The sequence below is a fragment of the Hibiscus syriacus genome, unplaced genomic scaffold (assembly GCF_006381635.1).
Source record: "Hibiscus syriacus cultivar Baekdansim isolate YM2019G1 unplaced genomic scaffold, ASM638163v2 tig00110429_pilon, whole genome shotgun sequence".
Classification (NCBI taxonomy): domain Eukaryota; kingdom Viridiplantae; phylum Streptophyta; class Magnoliopsida; order Malvales; family Malvaceae; genus Hibiscus; species Hibiscus syriacus.
In genome coordinates, this window is record NW_024062733.1 from 12360284 (window position 1) to 12374728 (window position 14445).

At 35.7% G+C, this 14445-nt stretch overlaps 2 protein-coding genes and 2 non-coding genes across 4 annotated transcripts; 3 read left to right on the forward strand and 1 right to left on the reverse strand.

Annotated features, from left to right (window-relative positions):
- Positions 1-8032: 8032 nt before the first annotated feature.
- LOC120124830 lies at positions 8033-9150 on the forward strand. Its single transcript, XM_039143406.1, has 3 exons — positions 8033-8192; positions 8593-8681; positions 8798-9150. The coding sequence occupies exons 1-3, from the start codon at positions 8160-8162 to the stop codon at positions 8943-8945; spliced, it is 270 nt and encodes an 89-aa protein (XP_038999337.1). The 5' UTR covers positions 8033-8159; the 3' UTR covers positions 8946-9150.
- Positions 9151-10900: 1750 nt separating this feature from the next.
- LOC120125192 lies at positions 10901-11012 on the forward strand. Its single transcript, XR_005516348.1, has one exon. It is a non-coding gene; the product is annotated as a U5 spliceosomal RNA (small nuclear RNA).
- A 937-nt stretch (positions 11013-11949) lies between these two features.
- LOC120125190 lies at positions 11950-12063 on the forward strand. The gene has a single exon (XR_005516346.1). It is a non-coding gene; the product is annotated as a U5 spliceosomal RNA (small nuclear RNA).
- Positions 12064-12460: 397 nt separating this feature from the next.
- On the reverse strand, positions 12461-13257 carry LOC120125061. Its single transcript, XM_039143564.1, has 2 exons — positions 13011-13257; positions 12461-12669 (listed from the first exon to the last, which is right to left on the reverse strand). Exons 1-2 carry the CDS (start codon positions 13255-13257, stop codon positions 12461-12463), a joined length of 456 nt encoding a protein of 151 aa, XP_038999495.1.
- Positions 13258-14445: the final 1188 nt, after the last annotated feature.

The following is a 14445-nucleotide window of genomic DNA, read 5'->3' on the forward strand; positions in this document are numbered from 1 at the left end:
AAAAAAATGAGATTCTGTCCGATGAATAAAACAAGAACTAATTCATTATGCATGCACTTTATAGCATCATTTTTTTCACATACATAATTTTTGCAGCTTTAGAGTCAAGTTTCAACTTCAAGACGAAATATACTCAATTCAAAGCACATTCAGAAATTGATGGTGGTTGCTCAACTTCACAACGAAGGGGCAACTGTCTGTGGACAAATAACTTTCCAATTTCATTCAGAGTCAATTTTAACTTCACAACGAAGGATATTGGACTCAAAGCGACACAATTTACTCGAGAGTAGATTTCAACTTCACGACGAAGGATATCTAGCTCGAAGTTAAACTTCACAATAAAGGGTTCATCCACGGTTTCAACTTCACGACGAAGGGAATCGTGTCCACTCGCAACATACAATACTTGGATTTCAACTTCACGACGAAGGATATTCAAGTCAAGGCTCAACTTCACGACGAAGGGGTCATCCACAATTTCAACTCCACGACGGAGGATATCGTACCCACACATCCACGATTTTAACTCCACGACGGAGGATATCGTGCCATTTTTAGGCTCAACTTCACGACGAAGGGGCTTCCCAGTTTCGGAGCCAATTTTAACTTCACAACGAAGGATATTGGACTCAAGACAACACAAGTTCAACTTCACAGCGAAGGGACGGCTGGTTGTCAACAAATAATTTCCCAGTTCCATAGCCAATTTCAACTTTACGGCGGAGGATATTAGACTCGGAACAATACAACTTACTTGGATTTCAACTTCACGACGAAGGATATCCAATTCCTGGCTCAACTTCACGGTGAAGGGGCCACCCATAGTTTCAACTTCACGACGAAGGGAATCGTACACACAAGCAGCATCCATCTCCATATTGGATTTCAACTTCACGGCGGAGGATATCCAACTCAGAGAATGAGTGTCTGTCAACAAACTTTCCAGTTTCGAAGTCAATTTCAACTTTATAGCGAAGGATATTAGCCTCGAAACATCATACTGGATTTCAACTTCACGATGAAGGATATGTAATTCCAAGGCTTAACTTCACAACGAAGGGACCATCCACGGTTTTAACTTCACGACGAAGGGAATCGTGCTCACCATTGTCTCTCTTGAGACAGTTTCCAAGTTTTGTCTCTCTTGAGACAGTTTCCAAGTTTTGTCTCTCTTGAGACAGTTTCCCTTGAAACAAAATCTTTGAATATCTTTTCCTTGAAACAAATTTTGTCTCCCTTGAGACAGTTTCTTTTAGAACTAAATTTTCTTGAGACAATTTCTTTTGAAACAAATTTTGTCCCTCTTGAGACAGTTTCTCTTGAAACACAAAAAAAACCCTCAAAATTATTTCTCTTGAAAAAAAACCTTTGGAAATGTTTCTCTTGAAACATCAAACCTTCAAGTTCGACTATGCTCAGCTTCAAGGAACATCATTTACAGCATAACTCAAGGCTATAAGGGTTATCTGTCAACAAAGACCTCCAAGTTCGACTCCACTCAGCTCAAAGGCACCACCATTTGCAGCATAGCTCAAGGTAATAAGGGCTATCTGCCAAAGACCATCAAGTTTGATTTCATTCAGCTCGAGGGCGTATCAACCGCGTTACATTAGCAAGGAACTGCTTTCCGATCAATTTTTACACCCAGGTCTTTAAATCGAGAAGAATACCAATGTCGACCAAGATTGGCAACAAAGAGTCACTTTTCGATTCACCCACGATTTCAACTTCAAGAAGAAGGATATCGTGCCCAATGAATTGACTTAGTGTCACAAAAAACACTATCAAGTCTCAAATCAAAGAGAACTGGACAAAAACTGGTTGTCTTTTTCATCTTTGTCATATTCTTGTTAACACAAAAAAGTGCAAAGAGGGGCGGCTGTAGACACCCGTTTTTGTACTAAAACTGAAGCATTTGAGTCCAAGTAGGACTCTAAATCTGAGCTAAAAATAGGTTTCTTTAGACTATAAATAGACTCAAGCATCAAGAAGAAATGAGAGAGAAAAATGTGGAATCAAAATCAGAGGAAAGGGCAACGATTTGAAAAAATCGAGGGAAGAAAATGACAAAAAAAAGCGTGGAGGATCCAAAGCCAGTATCTAAAAGCACGAGGAGTGGCAGAGCATTTTCATTACAAATCTAGTTTCTCTACACGCAAAACATGGGAAATGTAACAACTTTTGTCTTATTCTTTTTATTTCATTTATTTATTTATTTACTTTATATTTTTTCATTTTCTCCTAATTTTAATATTTTTATTTCTTTTTACATTGTTATATATATATATATTTATTTTTTATTAATATTATTATATTAATATTTTTTATTATTCTTTTCTCATGTTTAATTTCATTTTTACAATCCAACACTTTTGACTTTTTAGGGATACTTTCAATCGATCAAAGGTAATTAATTCGGATTGAATTTCTGAATTTCAATTTAAATGTTAATTTTCGCAAATAAAGATAACCGAAAAATTAATTGGTACCGAAAGGGCGGTTCAAGGGTACTAATCCTTCCTTGACCGTAACCGACTCCCGAACCCGACACGTTTCTGGTACAACGCAGATCAGGTAAGATGGTGTCCAACCCACCTAAATTTGTTTTAAAGTGGTTGGTGACGACTCCCAAATCATTTAATCCAAGTCAAAGCCCAATTTCGGGGCCAACCGAAAGACGATTCTGACACTAGGGTTTCAGAAAACCAATTTGGCTTTACGCTAGGCAGGTCTACTACGGAGGCGATTCATCTACTTCGACGGCTTATGGAGAAATATAGAGAAAAAATAAAGATCTTCACATGGCGTTCATTAACCTTGAGAAGGTGTATGACAGCGTTCCCCGTAATACGATCTGGAAGACCTTGGAAACGAGATGGAGAGAGTTTATGGTGATATCAATCTATAAGAATAAAGGAGATCCCCAACGTTGTGATAACTACAGAGGTATTAAACTACTCAGGCATACCATGAAGCTATGAGAAATGATGATAGAGGCTAGGTTGAGACAGATTACTAGGGTTTTAGAAAACCAATTTGGCTTTATGCCAGACAGGTCTACTACGGAGGTGATTCATCTACTTCGACGGCTTATGGAGAAATATAGGGAAAAAATAGAGATCTTCACATGGCGTTCATTGACCTTGAGAAGGCGTATGACAGCGTTTCCCGTGATATGATCTGGAATACCTTGGAAACGAGACGGATCCCAACTGCTTATAACCGGGAGATACGTGATATGTACTGCAGATCTACCATATATGTCAGGACTACAATTGGCAACATCGAGGCATTCCCGGTGGAAATCAGACTCCACCAGGGGTCGGCTCTTAGCCCTTACATCTTCGCCTTGATTATGGACGACATCTATTGTGCGACACCAGACGGTGTTCCATGGTGTATGCTTTTTGCTAACGACATTGTCCTAGTTGCTGAAACAGAAACTAAGCTGAATAGTAGACTGGCTACCTGGAAGACTGCTTTGGAAGAAAAAGGTCTAAGGATCAATATTGAAAAGACATAGTATTTATCTTCAAACTTCAGTGGGAACCAAAACGATGAAGATGTAGAAGTATGCATAGAAGGACACGTTCTCCCCTCAAATGATTTTTTTCAAGTACCTAGGGTCTATGATACATAAAGATGAGGGTGTAGATGATGACGTTACACACTGTATAAAGGCGGGATGGCTAAAGTGGAGGGCTGCTACTAGAGTTTTGTGTGACAAGAAGGTGCCTCTAAAAATTAAGGGAAAATTTTATAGAATGACAATAAGACCAGCGCTGATGTATGGATCAGAATGTTGGGCAATCAAGAAGGATCACGTAAGGAGGATGGAGGCCGCAGAAATAAGAATGCTTCGATGGGAATGTGGTAGGACTCTGTGGGACATGACATCAAACTCTGCTATTAGGATGTCATTGGGGGTGGTGCCTGTATCCGAAAAATTGAGGAATGGAAGACTACGGTGGTTTGGGCATGCCCTTAGGCGACAACCGTCGAATGCAGTCAAGAGGGTAGAGTCAATCACAATCGACGGTGCCAAAAGGAGAGGACGACCAAGGCGGAAGTGGGAAGACTGCTTGAGATCTGATTTGAAGGATTTAGCCCTTACCGAGGATATGACCTCTGATAGAAAAGTATGGAGACTTAAGACCATGGTAGCCGAGTAGTGTAGGTCACAACCATAAGGTATAACATCTTTGTGTTCTTTTTAATGCCTCTGTAGTAATTTCCATGACTCCTACTTTTTATATGTTTCAGTCTTTGGAATTTAAGAAGGCTTATAACTAGGGTAGCTGAGTAGTTTTGCCTTAGTTTAGGTTTTAACCATTTGACTTTATTCCTTCTCGTAGCTTGATATCGTCGACTTCTGTGTATCATTCTCTTCATGTTTCCTGTTTTTAAATTTAGTCGGGTCTTACGTTTCTGTCTATATGCAGAGATTTTTACGCAGGGATTTAATTGCAGGGAACACTTCTCATTACAGACGAGCATATGAAGATTGTATATGAAGACTGTTCAAATATGTATTTATTTATTTATACATGCATTGCATTTTATCTTTATTTTTAATTTTCTGACTACTGGAGGTCTTCCACGGAAGCTGCTCTCAACCTGGCATTGGGGGCAGCCTACTACCCTACCTCTCCCTTATCCCATTGCATATGAGAATAGGGTTTTGTTGTTGTTGTTCTTTTCTTTTTTTTTTCTTCAAAATTTTAATATTTTATGGTGAATATATTTTAGAGAAAATAACTTCAGTGACCGAAAATGCCTTATAATATACGATTTTAACCAACTTTTTTTGGATTTTGCGAAAATGACCAACAAATTCGCAACGCGATCTCGAATTCGCACAACTCCAATTCGCAACACATGTTTCAAAATCGCAACGCGAATAGGTAAATCGCACGCGAATTTTAGTACTGTTTACCTATATCGGTAATTAGCGTTGCGAATTTGAAAATCACATTGCGATAATACTGTTTACCTACATCGGTAATTAGCATTGCGAAGTAAATAGTATTATCGCAATGTAAACAGTACTATCGCAATGTAAACAATACTATCGCAATGTAAACAGTACTATCGCAATGTAAACAATACTATCGCAATGTAAACAGTACTATCGCAATGTAAACAGTAATATCGCAATGTAAACAGTACTATCGCAATGCGCTTTTCAAATTCGCAACGTTAATTACCGATATAGGTAAACATTACTATCGCAATGTAAACAGTACTATCGCAATGTGATTTTCAAATTCGCAACGCTAATTACCGATATAGGTAAACAGTACTATCGCAATGTAAACAGTACTATCGCAATGCGATTTTCAAATTCGCAACGCTAATTACCGATATAGATAAACACAACTATCGCAACGCGAATTTTCGAAACTGAGTTGCGAATTTGTGAGATTCGTGTTGCGAATTTGTGAAATTCGTGTTGCGATTTACAAATTCGTGTTGCGATTTACATATTCGCGTTGCGTATTTGGAAACTGTGTTGCGAAATTGGAGTTCGCGTTGCGAATTTGTTGGTCATTTTCGCAAATCCAAAAAAAGTTAGTTAAAATCGTATATTATAAGACATTTTCGGTCACTGAAGTTATTTTCTCTATATTTTAAAGTGTAAACTAATTTAGCTAAGTATTTTTATTTTTTTATGTAAACTAATTTTCTTTACATGAAACTTGCCTGCTGTCACCAATGAAATCTGTGGAGACAACATCTTCTTCAATGTAACCCAAAATTCCCTTAAGTTTGTCCACAGTTTATAATAAGACTTCTTAAGCCTTTTGGTGAGGTCCACAATACATCAACGGTCGAAACTCGGAAGGACATTCCGGTTAGTTTCTTAGAACCTTTCCAACAGCTTACACATTCACAATTATCGTCGAGTACATGTATAAGAATCTCAACATTAACAATCCTTTACTTATTTCCAAGCTAACCACAAATATTTGCAAAATAAGGACTAAATCCTATCAGGTTGGAAAATATACCTAGGCAGCACCGGTACTGTTAGGAATGAATATGAAGGAAGCAGCTCTGCCACCTCTCCTGTCCTTTATTGATGGTCCATCAACAATCTTTTCTATAGCTGTAAATAAAAAAAAGATAGATTATATATTTAGTATTAAAATTATTAATTTTGATTCGTTTTAATATCTAATTTTTATTTTTTTAAATTATACATAATATTTAGTTTTTGTTTTATTTTAGTATCTACCGTTAAAAACTTAACGTGTTTAGTATTTAAACTATCAATTTTGATATGTTTTAATACTTAAATTATCAATTCTGGTTCGTTTTAGTGCCTAAACTTTCAAAAAAATCAAAACTTAATGTTAAATTTTGAACAGAGGTACTAAAATGAAACAAAAATTAAACTTTAAGTATAATTTTAAAAAATTAAAAATTTAAATACTAAAACAGACAAAAATTAATAGTCTAAATACTAAATGCGTTATTTATATAAAAAACAACTTTCTTGGCACCGCCCTGAAAAACAAACAAATTCCATTCAATTTCCATGTACTATCAAGCAGTGATAGACGGGGAGGGGTAATCGGGTGTAGTCGTTTCTTAAAAGAAAATTAAATTTTCATAAATTTTTAAAAAAAATTATATTTTTATTGATAATTTATTTTTATATCTTAAAATGTTACAAATTTGTCTTACAAAATATTATAAGTTTTACTTTTAACATAAAATTTTATGTACATATCGATTATCAATTAAAAAATCTATGAAAAAAAAATATAACTAAAAAAACATTTTATAGTAAAGTATTTTACATTCGATAGTGTCGGATACTTTTTTTTTTTCTTTAAACTGATTTCAACCCAAATCCAAATATCAATCTTTAAAATTAATTGAAATCTATTTTTTAAATGTCCAATCTTATATGGTCATAATCTATCATATCTGAATTTTATATTCATCCATAACGAAATTACTATTAATAGAATAATGAAAATAGATAGAAAAAAATAACAATAATTGGATGATTACTTATATGAGGGTAAAGTATACAAACGGTCTCTGACTATAGGATACTATTTTATTAAGTTATTCGACTATTAAAAGTTACAAAATGGCCACCAACTATTCATTATGTTTCAAAATCATCATTTTCTATTAAGAAATTGGCAGCCGCCTAAGCATGATGTTAACATAATGATTGGATATGATAGTCGTTTGAAATAGTATGATTGTATTTTTATCATATCCAATCAACAAATTAACATCCATCTCATAATATTATTAATTTTTTAACGAAAAGAACGGTTTGGAACATAATGAATAGTTGGGTGATCATTTTGTAACTTTTAATAGTCGAGGGACTCAACAAAACAATCTCCTTAATCAGATGATTATTTTATAACTTTTAATAATCGAAGGATTTAATAAACGGTACTCCATAGTCGGAGGATCGTTTGTATACTTTACCCTTGATATAATTACCCTAAAGAGATAATATTGATATAATACAAGAGATCGACTCAAACCGAAATGCTACTATTGCAAACCGAATAAAGAAAATGGCAGCCCCACTTGGCAAATGGTCGTGGCTACCGACCCATCTTTCTCGTGGTCACAACTCTCGTCTAAGGATAGATTATGGAGTATTAAGGACGGTAGCATTTCTATTTTTTTAAAATGATAATTTATTATATTCTCTAATACAATTTTAAAAAAATATACTCTTAACCTAAATTCCTAAATCTATTACATCTCATAACTATTTTTCATATAATTTATATTTATAGTCGGATTCTATAAACTATAAACTAATTTTTTTCCTTTCAAAGAAGGCATCAAACCAAACATTGAAAAAAATATATTAATTTGATTCAAAAGGTCGGCGGCTGTAAATTTCCTACTACTTTTCCTCACGGCGCATGTGAGGGTTTCGTGTTTTGAAAAAAAAGGAAAAGAAAACGAGTTTGTTCAAAATTCTGAAAGTTGTGTCCCATACGCGTCGAACTTGGAAATATAAGGCGTATATATATGGAATAATTGTTTGTTTGGAAGTTGCCTTTGTTGTGTAATTGCTTCCCTTTCAAAAGTTTTTGGAGAAGGGGTCATTGCCCCCTTGCGTTTGCTCTTGGATCTCTCTCTTCATCTCCTCTCTGAACCTGATCATGGCTTCTTCAAACAGATGGCTCAGACCTGAGGTATTCTTTTCACTTCTCTTTCTTAATTCATCCTTTCTTGTGATCTTTAAAGACGATATATTCATGGCATGGCTTTTTGTTCGTTTAGAACAGATCTCTGAGTTGGGGTAAAAATAAGACTATGAAAATGTTAGGTACATTAGGAACAATTGGTATTCTTTTATGTTGTGATCTGAAAATCTCATATCATTGAAGATTATGAGAAGCTGTCCTTTTACATTCATGCTGATATATGAATCTGAGGCCTGAACTTGAATCTTATCTTGTTTCATCAAATCAGTGTAGTATTCATGTTTGAATATTTGTCTAATGCCCACATATTGGGAACCCTGTTTCATTTACGAATCTTAAAAAAACGAATCAATTCCTCATGGTTTTCTTCCCTTCAACGCCTGTTTAGGTGTATCCACTATTTGCATCGGTGAGTGTCGCCGTTGGCATTTGTGCTATGCAGCTTGTGAGGAATATCACCACCAACCCTGAAGTCAGGTATATATATATATATACGGAGTAATTTGATTTAATCCAAAGTTAGATTCAGAGTATTCAAAGTTGGATTGCAGAAAATTGAGATAACAATGCGCACGTTTTTGTATCTGACACAGGGTAACCAAAGAAAACAGGGCTGCTGGGATTCTAGAGAACTTTGAAGAAGGTGAAAAATATGCAGAACATGGGCTGAGGAAGTTTGTCCGCAAGAGACCACCTCAGATCATGCCATCTGTTAACAACTTCTTCTCTGACCCAAATTAAAGCAATTGCTGAATTCTTCAAACTTTGAAGGTTGAATAGTATGTTTTTGGCCGCCTATGCAATTTATTGAATTGGAGAGTTGGATGGATTGTTCTTCTTTTTTTTCATTTTTCAAAGACAGATACAAGACAACTGTATTGCTGGCTGGCAAGTTTCTGGAATATTATTCATGAATAATAAAATAATCAGAGGGGTTTAATATGTATCAGATTTCACAGTTCGGCTAAAAGCTAATCTTTTAAATGAAAAACTTTCATACAGATATATGCAACCTGCTAGGAAAAACATAAATGGTACCGGATGCATCCCAAGTTTTACATCTATGGAGTTTAAAAGTTAATTTTTAGAATTCCATATTCGGACAACTGTGTCTGTAAATTATGTGTATGTTATCAATGATTAAAAAAAATTATGAACAAATAATATATTACGAGTACACATATTATTAAAAATGATTATTGGAGTTTTTCTAAACTTAAAAAAAAAATAGGAATTGTCTAGGGTTTTCTCTCCGAAAAAATAGGAATTGTCTACTAGGGTTTCTTAGTCGGGTGCATGATTAGTCCTTCTCGATTGGCTAATCGGTCAGTCGATGATCCACCGTTGCCTCCGGACGATCAGGGAGGCACTTCGATTGGCTAATCGCTAACTTTTCTAACAACTAATTAATGACTGCTAACCTTTTATTTATTTGTTTATTTTTATTTTACATTAGAACCATGTTTGACCTTGCGACGATCCGTCCCGGGATATGACTCACATTATTTACGGTATGGGATAAATAATAAAATTTGATACTAACATTTTATTTTTATTGCATTTTATTTCTGTTATTTAATTTTATGTACTTTTAAATTTATGCCTTTTTATTTTCTTTATTTAATTTCAGCCTTAACATTTTTACTTGTTTTAATGTTCTCATCGTTTATTTATGTCTTTTATTTTTCAATACTTTAATTTTATTGGCTTAATTATTGTGTTTTATTGTTTGTTTATTTTACTTCTATACTTTATTTTTTGTATAGTTAAATTTTGTTTCCTTACATTTTATCATGTATGGATGTTATATATTTATTCGTATTATTTATGTATGTATATATTATTTACTCTTGGGAATTGGTTTCGAACGATTGTACAAAATATTTGTTTCATTTATTTTTAACGCGTTTTTTTACTCGAATATTTTAAAAAACACTTATTTGTAGAATGAGCGTGGAAAGAACTGTTTGGTCGAAGTAATGCGATCCGATACGACATTCGAACGAAATGTGAACTCAAAATAAATTGAGTTTATTTTTTAAAAAAATGTAAAATAATTCGTTTTTATTCAAATGATGCAATGCATGTTTTTTATATAGTAATTTATTTTATGCAATTATCGATAGTTGGTTTATATTCGGTTTGTGCTTTTTTTGATAACGTTGGGGAGGGGACATTTCTCGTATAAATGAGAAATAAATGGGATAGCTTTCTCATTGGATGATGTGAAATCCCGTGATTTATTCTCAAATTAAGGAATGTTTCCTAATAATTAATAAATGGATCATATTTTAAGTTTATATTCGATTCATAATTTTCACTACCGCGACAATATGTAAGCGACTAGATACCAATTTTAGGCGTTTTGGGGTGCTTATCCTTCCCCACGCGTAACCGACTCCCGGACATGTTAATTCGAGTTTTTGGTAAACACAAAACAATTTTTTTCTTAAAAACGATTTTTCCTTAAAATTGTTTTGAAAGACGTTTTTAGATATTCGACCTACCTAGCTCAAAGATCGATGAGACTCATATTCAATTTAACTTTTCAAATAATGTCATAATTGTTTTTAAAACATTAATTGTTTTTCTAAAAAATGGTTACCACAAATCCGATATATAGACAATACACAGAGCCAAGCATTCCAGAACAAAGTATAAATAACCGTAAATAAAGTTTTGCATATCACGCAGCCACGCAGTGTGCACAAAACGAACCATTCTTTCGCCTTTTAGTAAAGAATACCGTGTGCACGTTTCTTCTGAAAATGCTCTATAATTCGAGTTGAAATGATTTTATTTTGTTTTAGAACTGAATTTTCTGCGATGTAGCATTTACTTTCTTTACTGTTATGTAAACCATTACCTGAGTTTTGCTTAACTAGCTTTGGGTGAATAAAGGTACTATGCAAGTATTTTTTTAGCGTCTTGTAATCACAAGAACATTAATTTTTGGGAGCCACTACTATGACAAGTGCACGTGATCTATTAGAATTAAATCTATCGTCACCTGATCGTATCGATTTATTCTATCAACCTGCAAGCATCCATTATAATCTTACGACTCACATACGCATTAACGAGTCCCGGTATATCCTATCAAGCTTAATAAAATCACCTCACCTTATTTCTTCTATGTTTTATCTCCTTTATGGAGATAGAGTTCATTGACACCAAACAGTTGATTTTCGACCGAATGCGACTCTCCATATGAATTAGAAAGAATAAACCGCCTATAACCGTCGTAATCACATCAACTCACATGAAGCTTCTCATTCACAAGTTCGATTCTTCATTTGGTTGCTCAGTAAGGCTTTGGTCTACAGCCCTCGATAACTAAGGTAGCTTCAATAGGTATGTCCTTGAGAATCGAATGATTCTCTGGACTGATAACATTTTCTTTTCGATGTTGCACAAGTAAAGTTCCATCATGCCTGCAGGCTGCTGTACATATAAGTTCAGACCAAATGTGGTTTTCAATCCTAAAACCATGTCAACGTGCTACTTAGAACTGACTCTTCTATGATAATTTAAAAGTACCGACTGAAATTGCTTTATTTTTAAAAATGTTCAAAGCAGTGTTACCTTGGCCCGTTTTTCATGGTTTATTGTAGTTGCTATACCTTTTTATTAGTCAAGCCTAGCAAACAAGGCTTATAGTATAATCCCACATTGATAATATAGAGACGCCAATTGCTTTGAAGCAAATATAAAATGGATGTAAATCCTGCTCTTCAAGTCAAGCAGCCATGCAGTGTGCACAACATGAACTATTCTTTCGCCTTTTACTAAAGAATACCGTGTGCACGCTGCTCAAAGTGGCATACGCTTATTTTTGGAGGGCTATTTTTTAGTAATTAGCCCTAAAATAGTAGTATAATTTCTTTTTATCAAGAGTGCCGTATGTTGTACAGGCCAAATGAATTTTTAAGTATTTCTGCATGGTTCTCTTTATTCTTTACATCACACTTCATTTACTTATAAAATTGCCCTGAACAATTTGAACTTTTGATTGAATTTATATTTATGAATTTGTTATGTACCTGGGAGCGAACAAAGCAATTGACTAGCAGAGAATATTTGAAGAAAGAAATAGAAGAGAGAGAAATTTCATTCAGAATTTTCTGACGTCCTGACAGTACAAATCTAGCTCTTATTTATGTTGCAATCCTTCTAGTAAAGGACAAAATCCGTTAGCTTCTTCTTAAGTGGCATTTTCATCCTCACTACTCGCGTATTTTCTGATTGGTTACTGCCTACTCACTCTCCTTTTTCTCATCCGCTGCTTGCATGGTTACTGCAGATTGTTGTGCCTTTCCATGCTCATGTCTTGACTCTTCCTTTCTCAACATTACCTCCCCTAATGAAGGAACCTTGTCCTCAAGGTTCATGTCCTCTTGCTCTTCACTTCCATCACCTGTACCTAACACTAGAGGCAAGGTTGTGATCTGCTTCTGGGGCTGCCCTTTACACAATTTCTATTGGGAGATATGAAAAACTGAATGTATGCGAGAAGATTCTGGGAGTTCAAGTTTATACGCAACTGGACCAATGCACTTCAGGATGCGATATGGTCCAAAGTATCGGGGACTTAATTTCTGTTGTCTTCCAAATCGCAGAGACAACTGTCTGTACGGTTGCAGACGAACAAATACCCATTTCCCTTCTTCCAACTCTACCTCTCGGCGGTGCTTGTCAGCTTGATTTTTTATTCGTGTCTGAGCTTGGATTAAATTCCCCTCTAACTCTCTTAACAGTGCACTCGCGCGTGTAGTTCTCGATTTACTGCCAAGTTGCGCGAGCTACCTTCCAAATAGTCGACAATGGTGGGTGGATCTCTTCCATATAATGCCTTAAAAGGAGTCATTCCAACAGACAACTGATAAGCGGTGTTGTACCAATACTCAGCCCAAGCAAGATACACCTCCCATTTACTTGGTTCATCTCCAGCCAAGCACCTATTTAAAGCTTCTATTTGTCCGTCGGTTTGAGGGTGGTAAGCCGAACTCATACAAAGCTCAGTTCCTTGCAGCTTGGCTATCTCCTTCCACATTTCACTGACAAAAATTCGATCTGGAGTATACCATGCAGTTTGATAACCCCTTGCACCAACACTTTAGCGACGATGCCCCATCGAAATGTTTAAGTAGCACGAAGAAATGCCCATGGTCAATCTATAAACTACGACTAATATATAGCTTCTCTTTCATTGGTTTTGGGCAGTCCCACAAAAAAATCCATTGCCACGTCCTCGAATACTTGGTCGGCTATAGGCAAGGGCTGCAGCAGACCCGCGGGTACCAAGCTCTCACTCTTTATTCGTTGACATGTTTGACATTCATTTACAAACTTCCGCACATCCTGTCGCATGTTTTTCCTTTGGAAATTGGCTGCTAAATTATTGAAAGTCCTAACTCCTAGGTATTCCTGCATGTCCCCCAACCTTTGAACTATGGAATTCCCTTAGCAACCAAGATCGTAGAGACTGCTCGTTACGTCCTTTTGCTATCACCAGGCCTTGATGTTCAACGTACCCCAGATTCTCCATACTGCCCTGCTGAATAAGTGTTTTAATTTCCTTTAACTCCTCGTCATGCTCACTTGCCTTTCGAACATCATCAAGAATTCCCAATGTCAATCTTGATATTGCCATCAATATTGCATTGGTGTCTCAGGAGAGCGCATCAACCGCTGAATTTAACTTTCCGGGGCTATAACGTATTTCAAATTCATAACCAATTAGCTTTGATAATCATTGCTTCTGTTCAAGAGTCTGGATCGTTTGTTGGGTGAGCCCTCGCAATGCCTTTTGGTCCGTGAGAATGATGAACCTCCTTTCTAACAAATATTGTCTACATTTGCCTACTACCTGTGTTATAGCGTACATTTCTCGATGATAGGTTGTTGTGCTCAGTTTTTGGCTGAAATAAGCTAATGGTCGGTTCTCTGGAGTTAACACTGCACATATTCCCACCCCTGAGGCGTCTCTATCGAAGCTAGGAAATTATAGCACTGGAGCCGAACTCAGTCGTATCTTTAGTTGTTCAAAGGCATTTTGGGTTGTTACCGTCCATTCGAATGTATCCCCTTTTCGAAGAAGATTCGTCAATGGAGCAACTAAGGTAGCAAAACCTTTGATGAATCACTGGTAGTAACCTACAAGTCCGAGAAAACCCAGTATTTCCTTCACCGATGTGGGAACCGACTAGTTTTTAATTGCTTCCACCTTGCTTGGATCTAC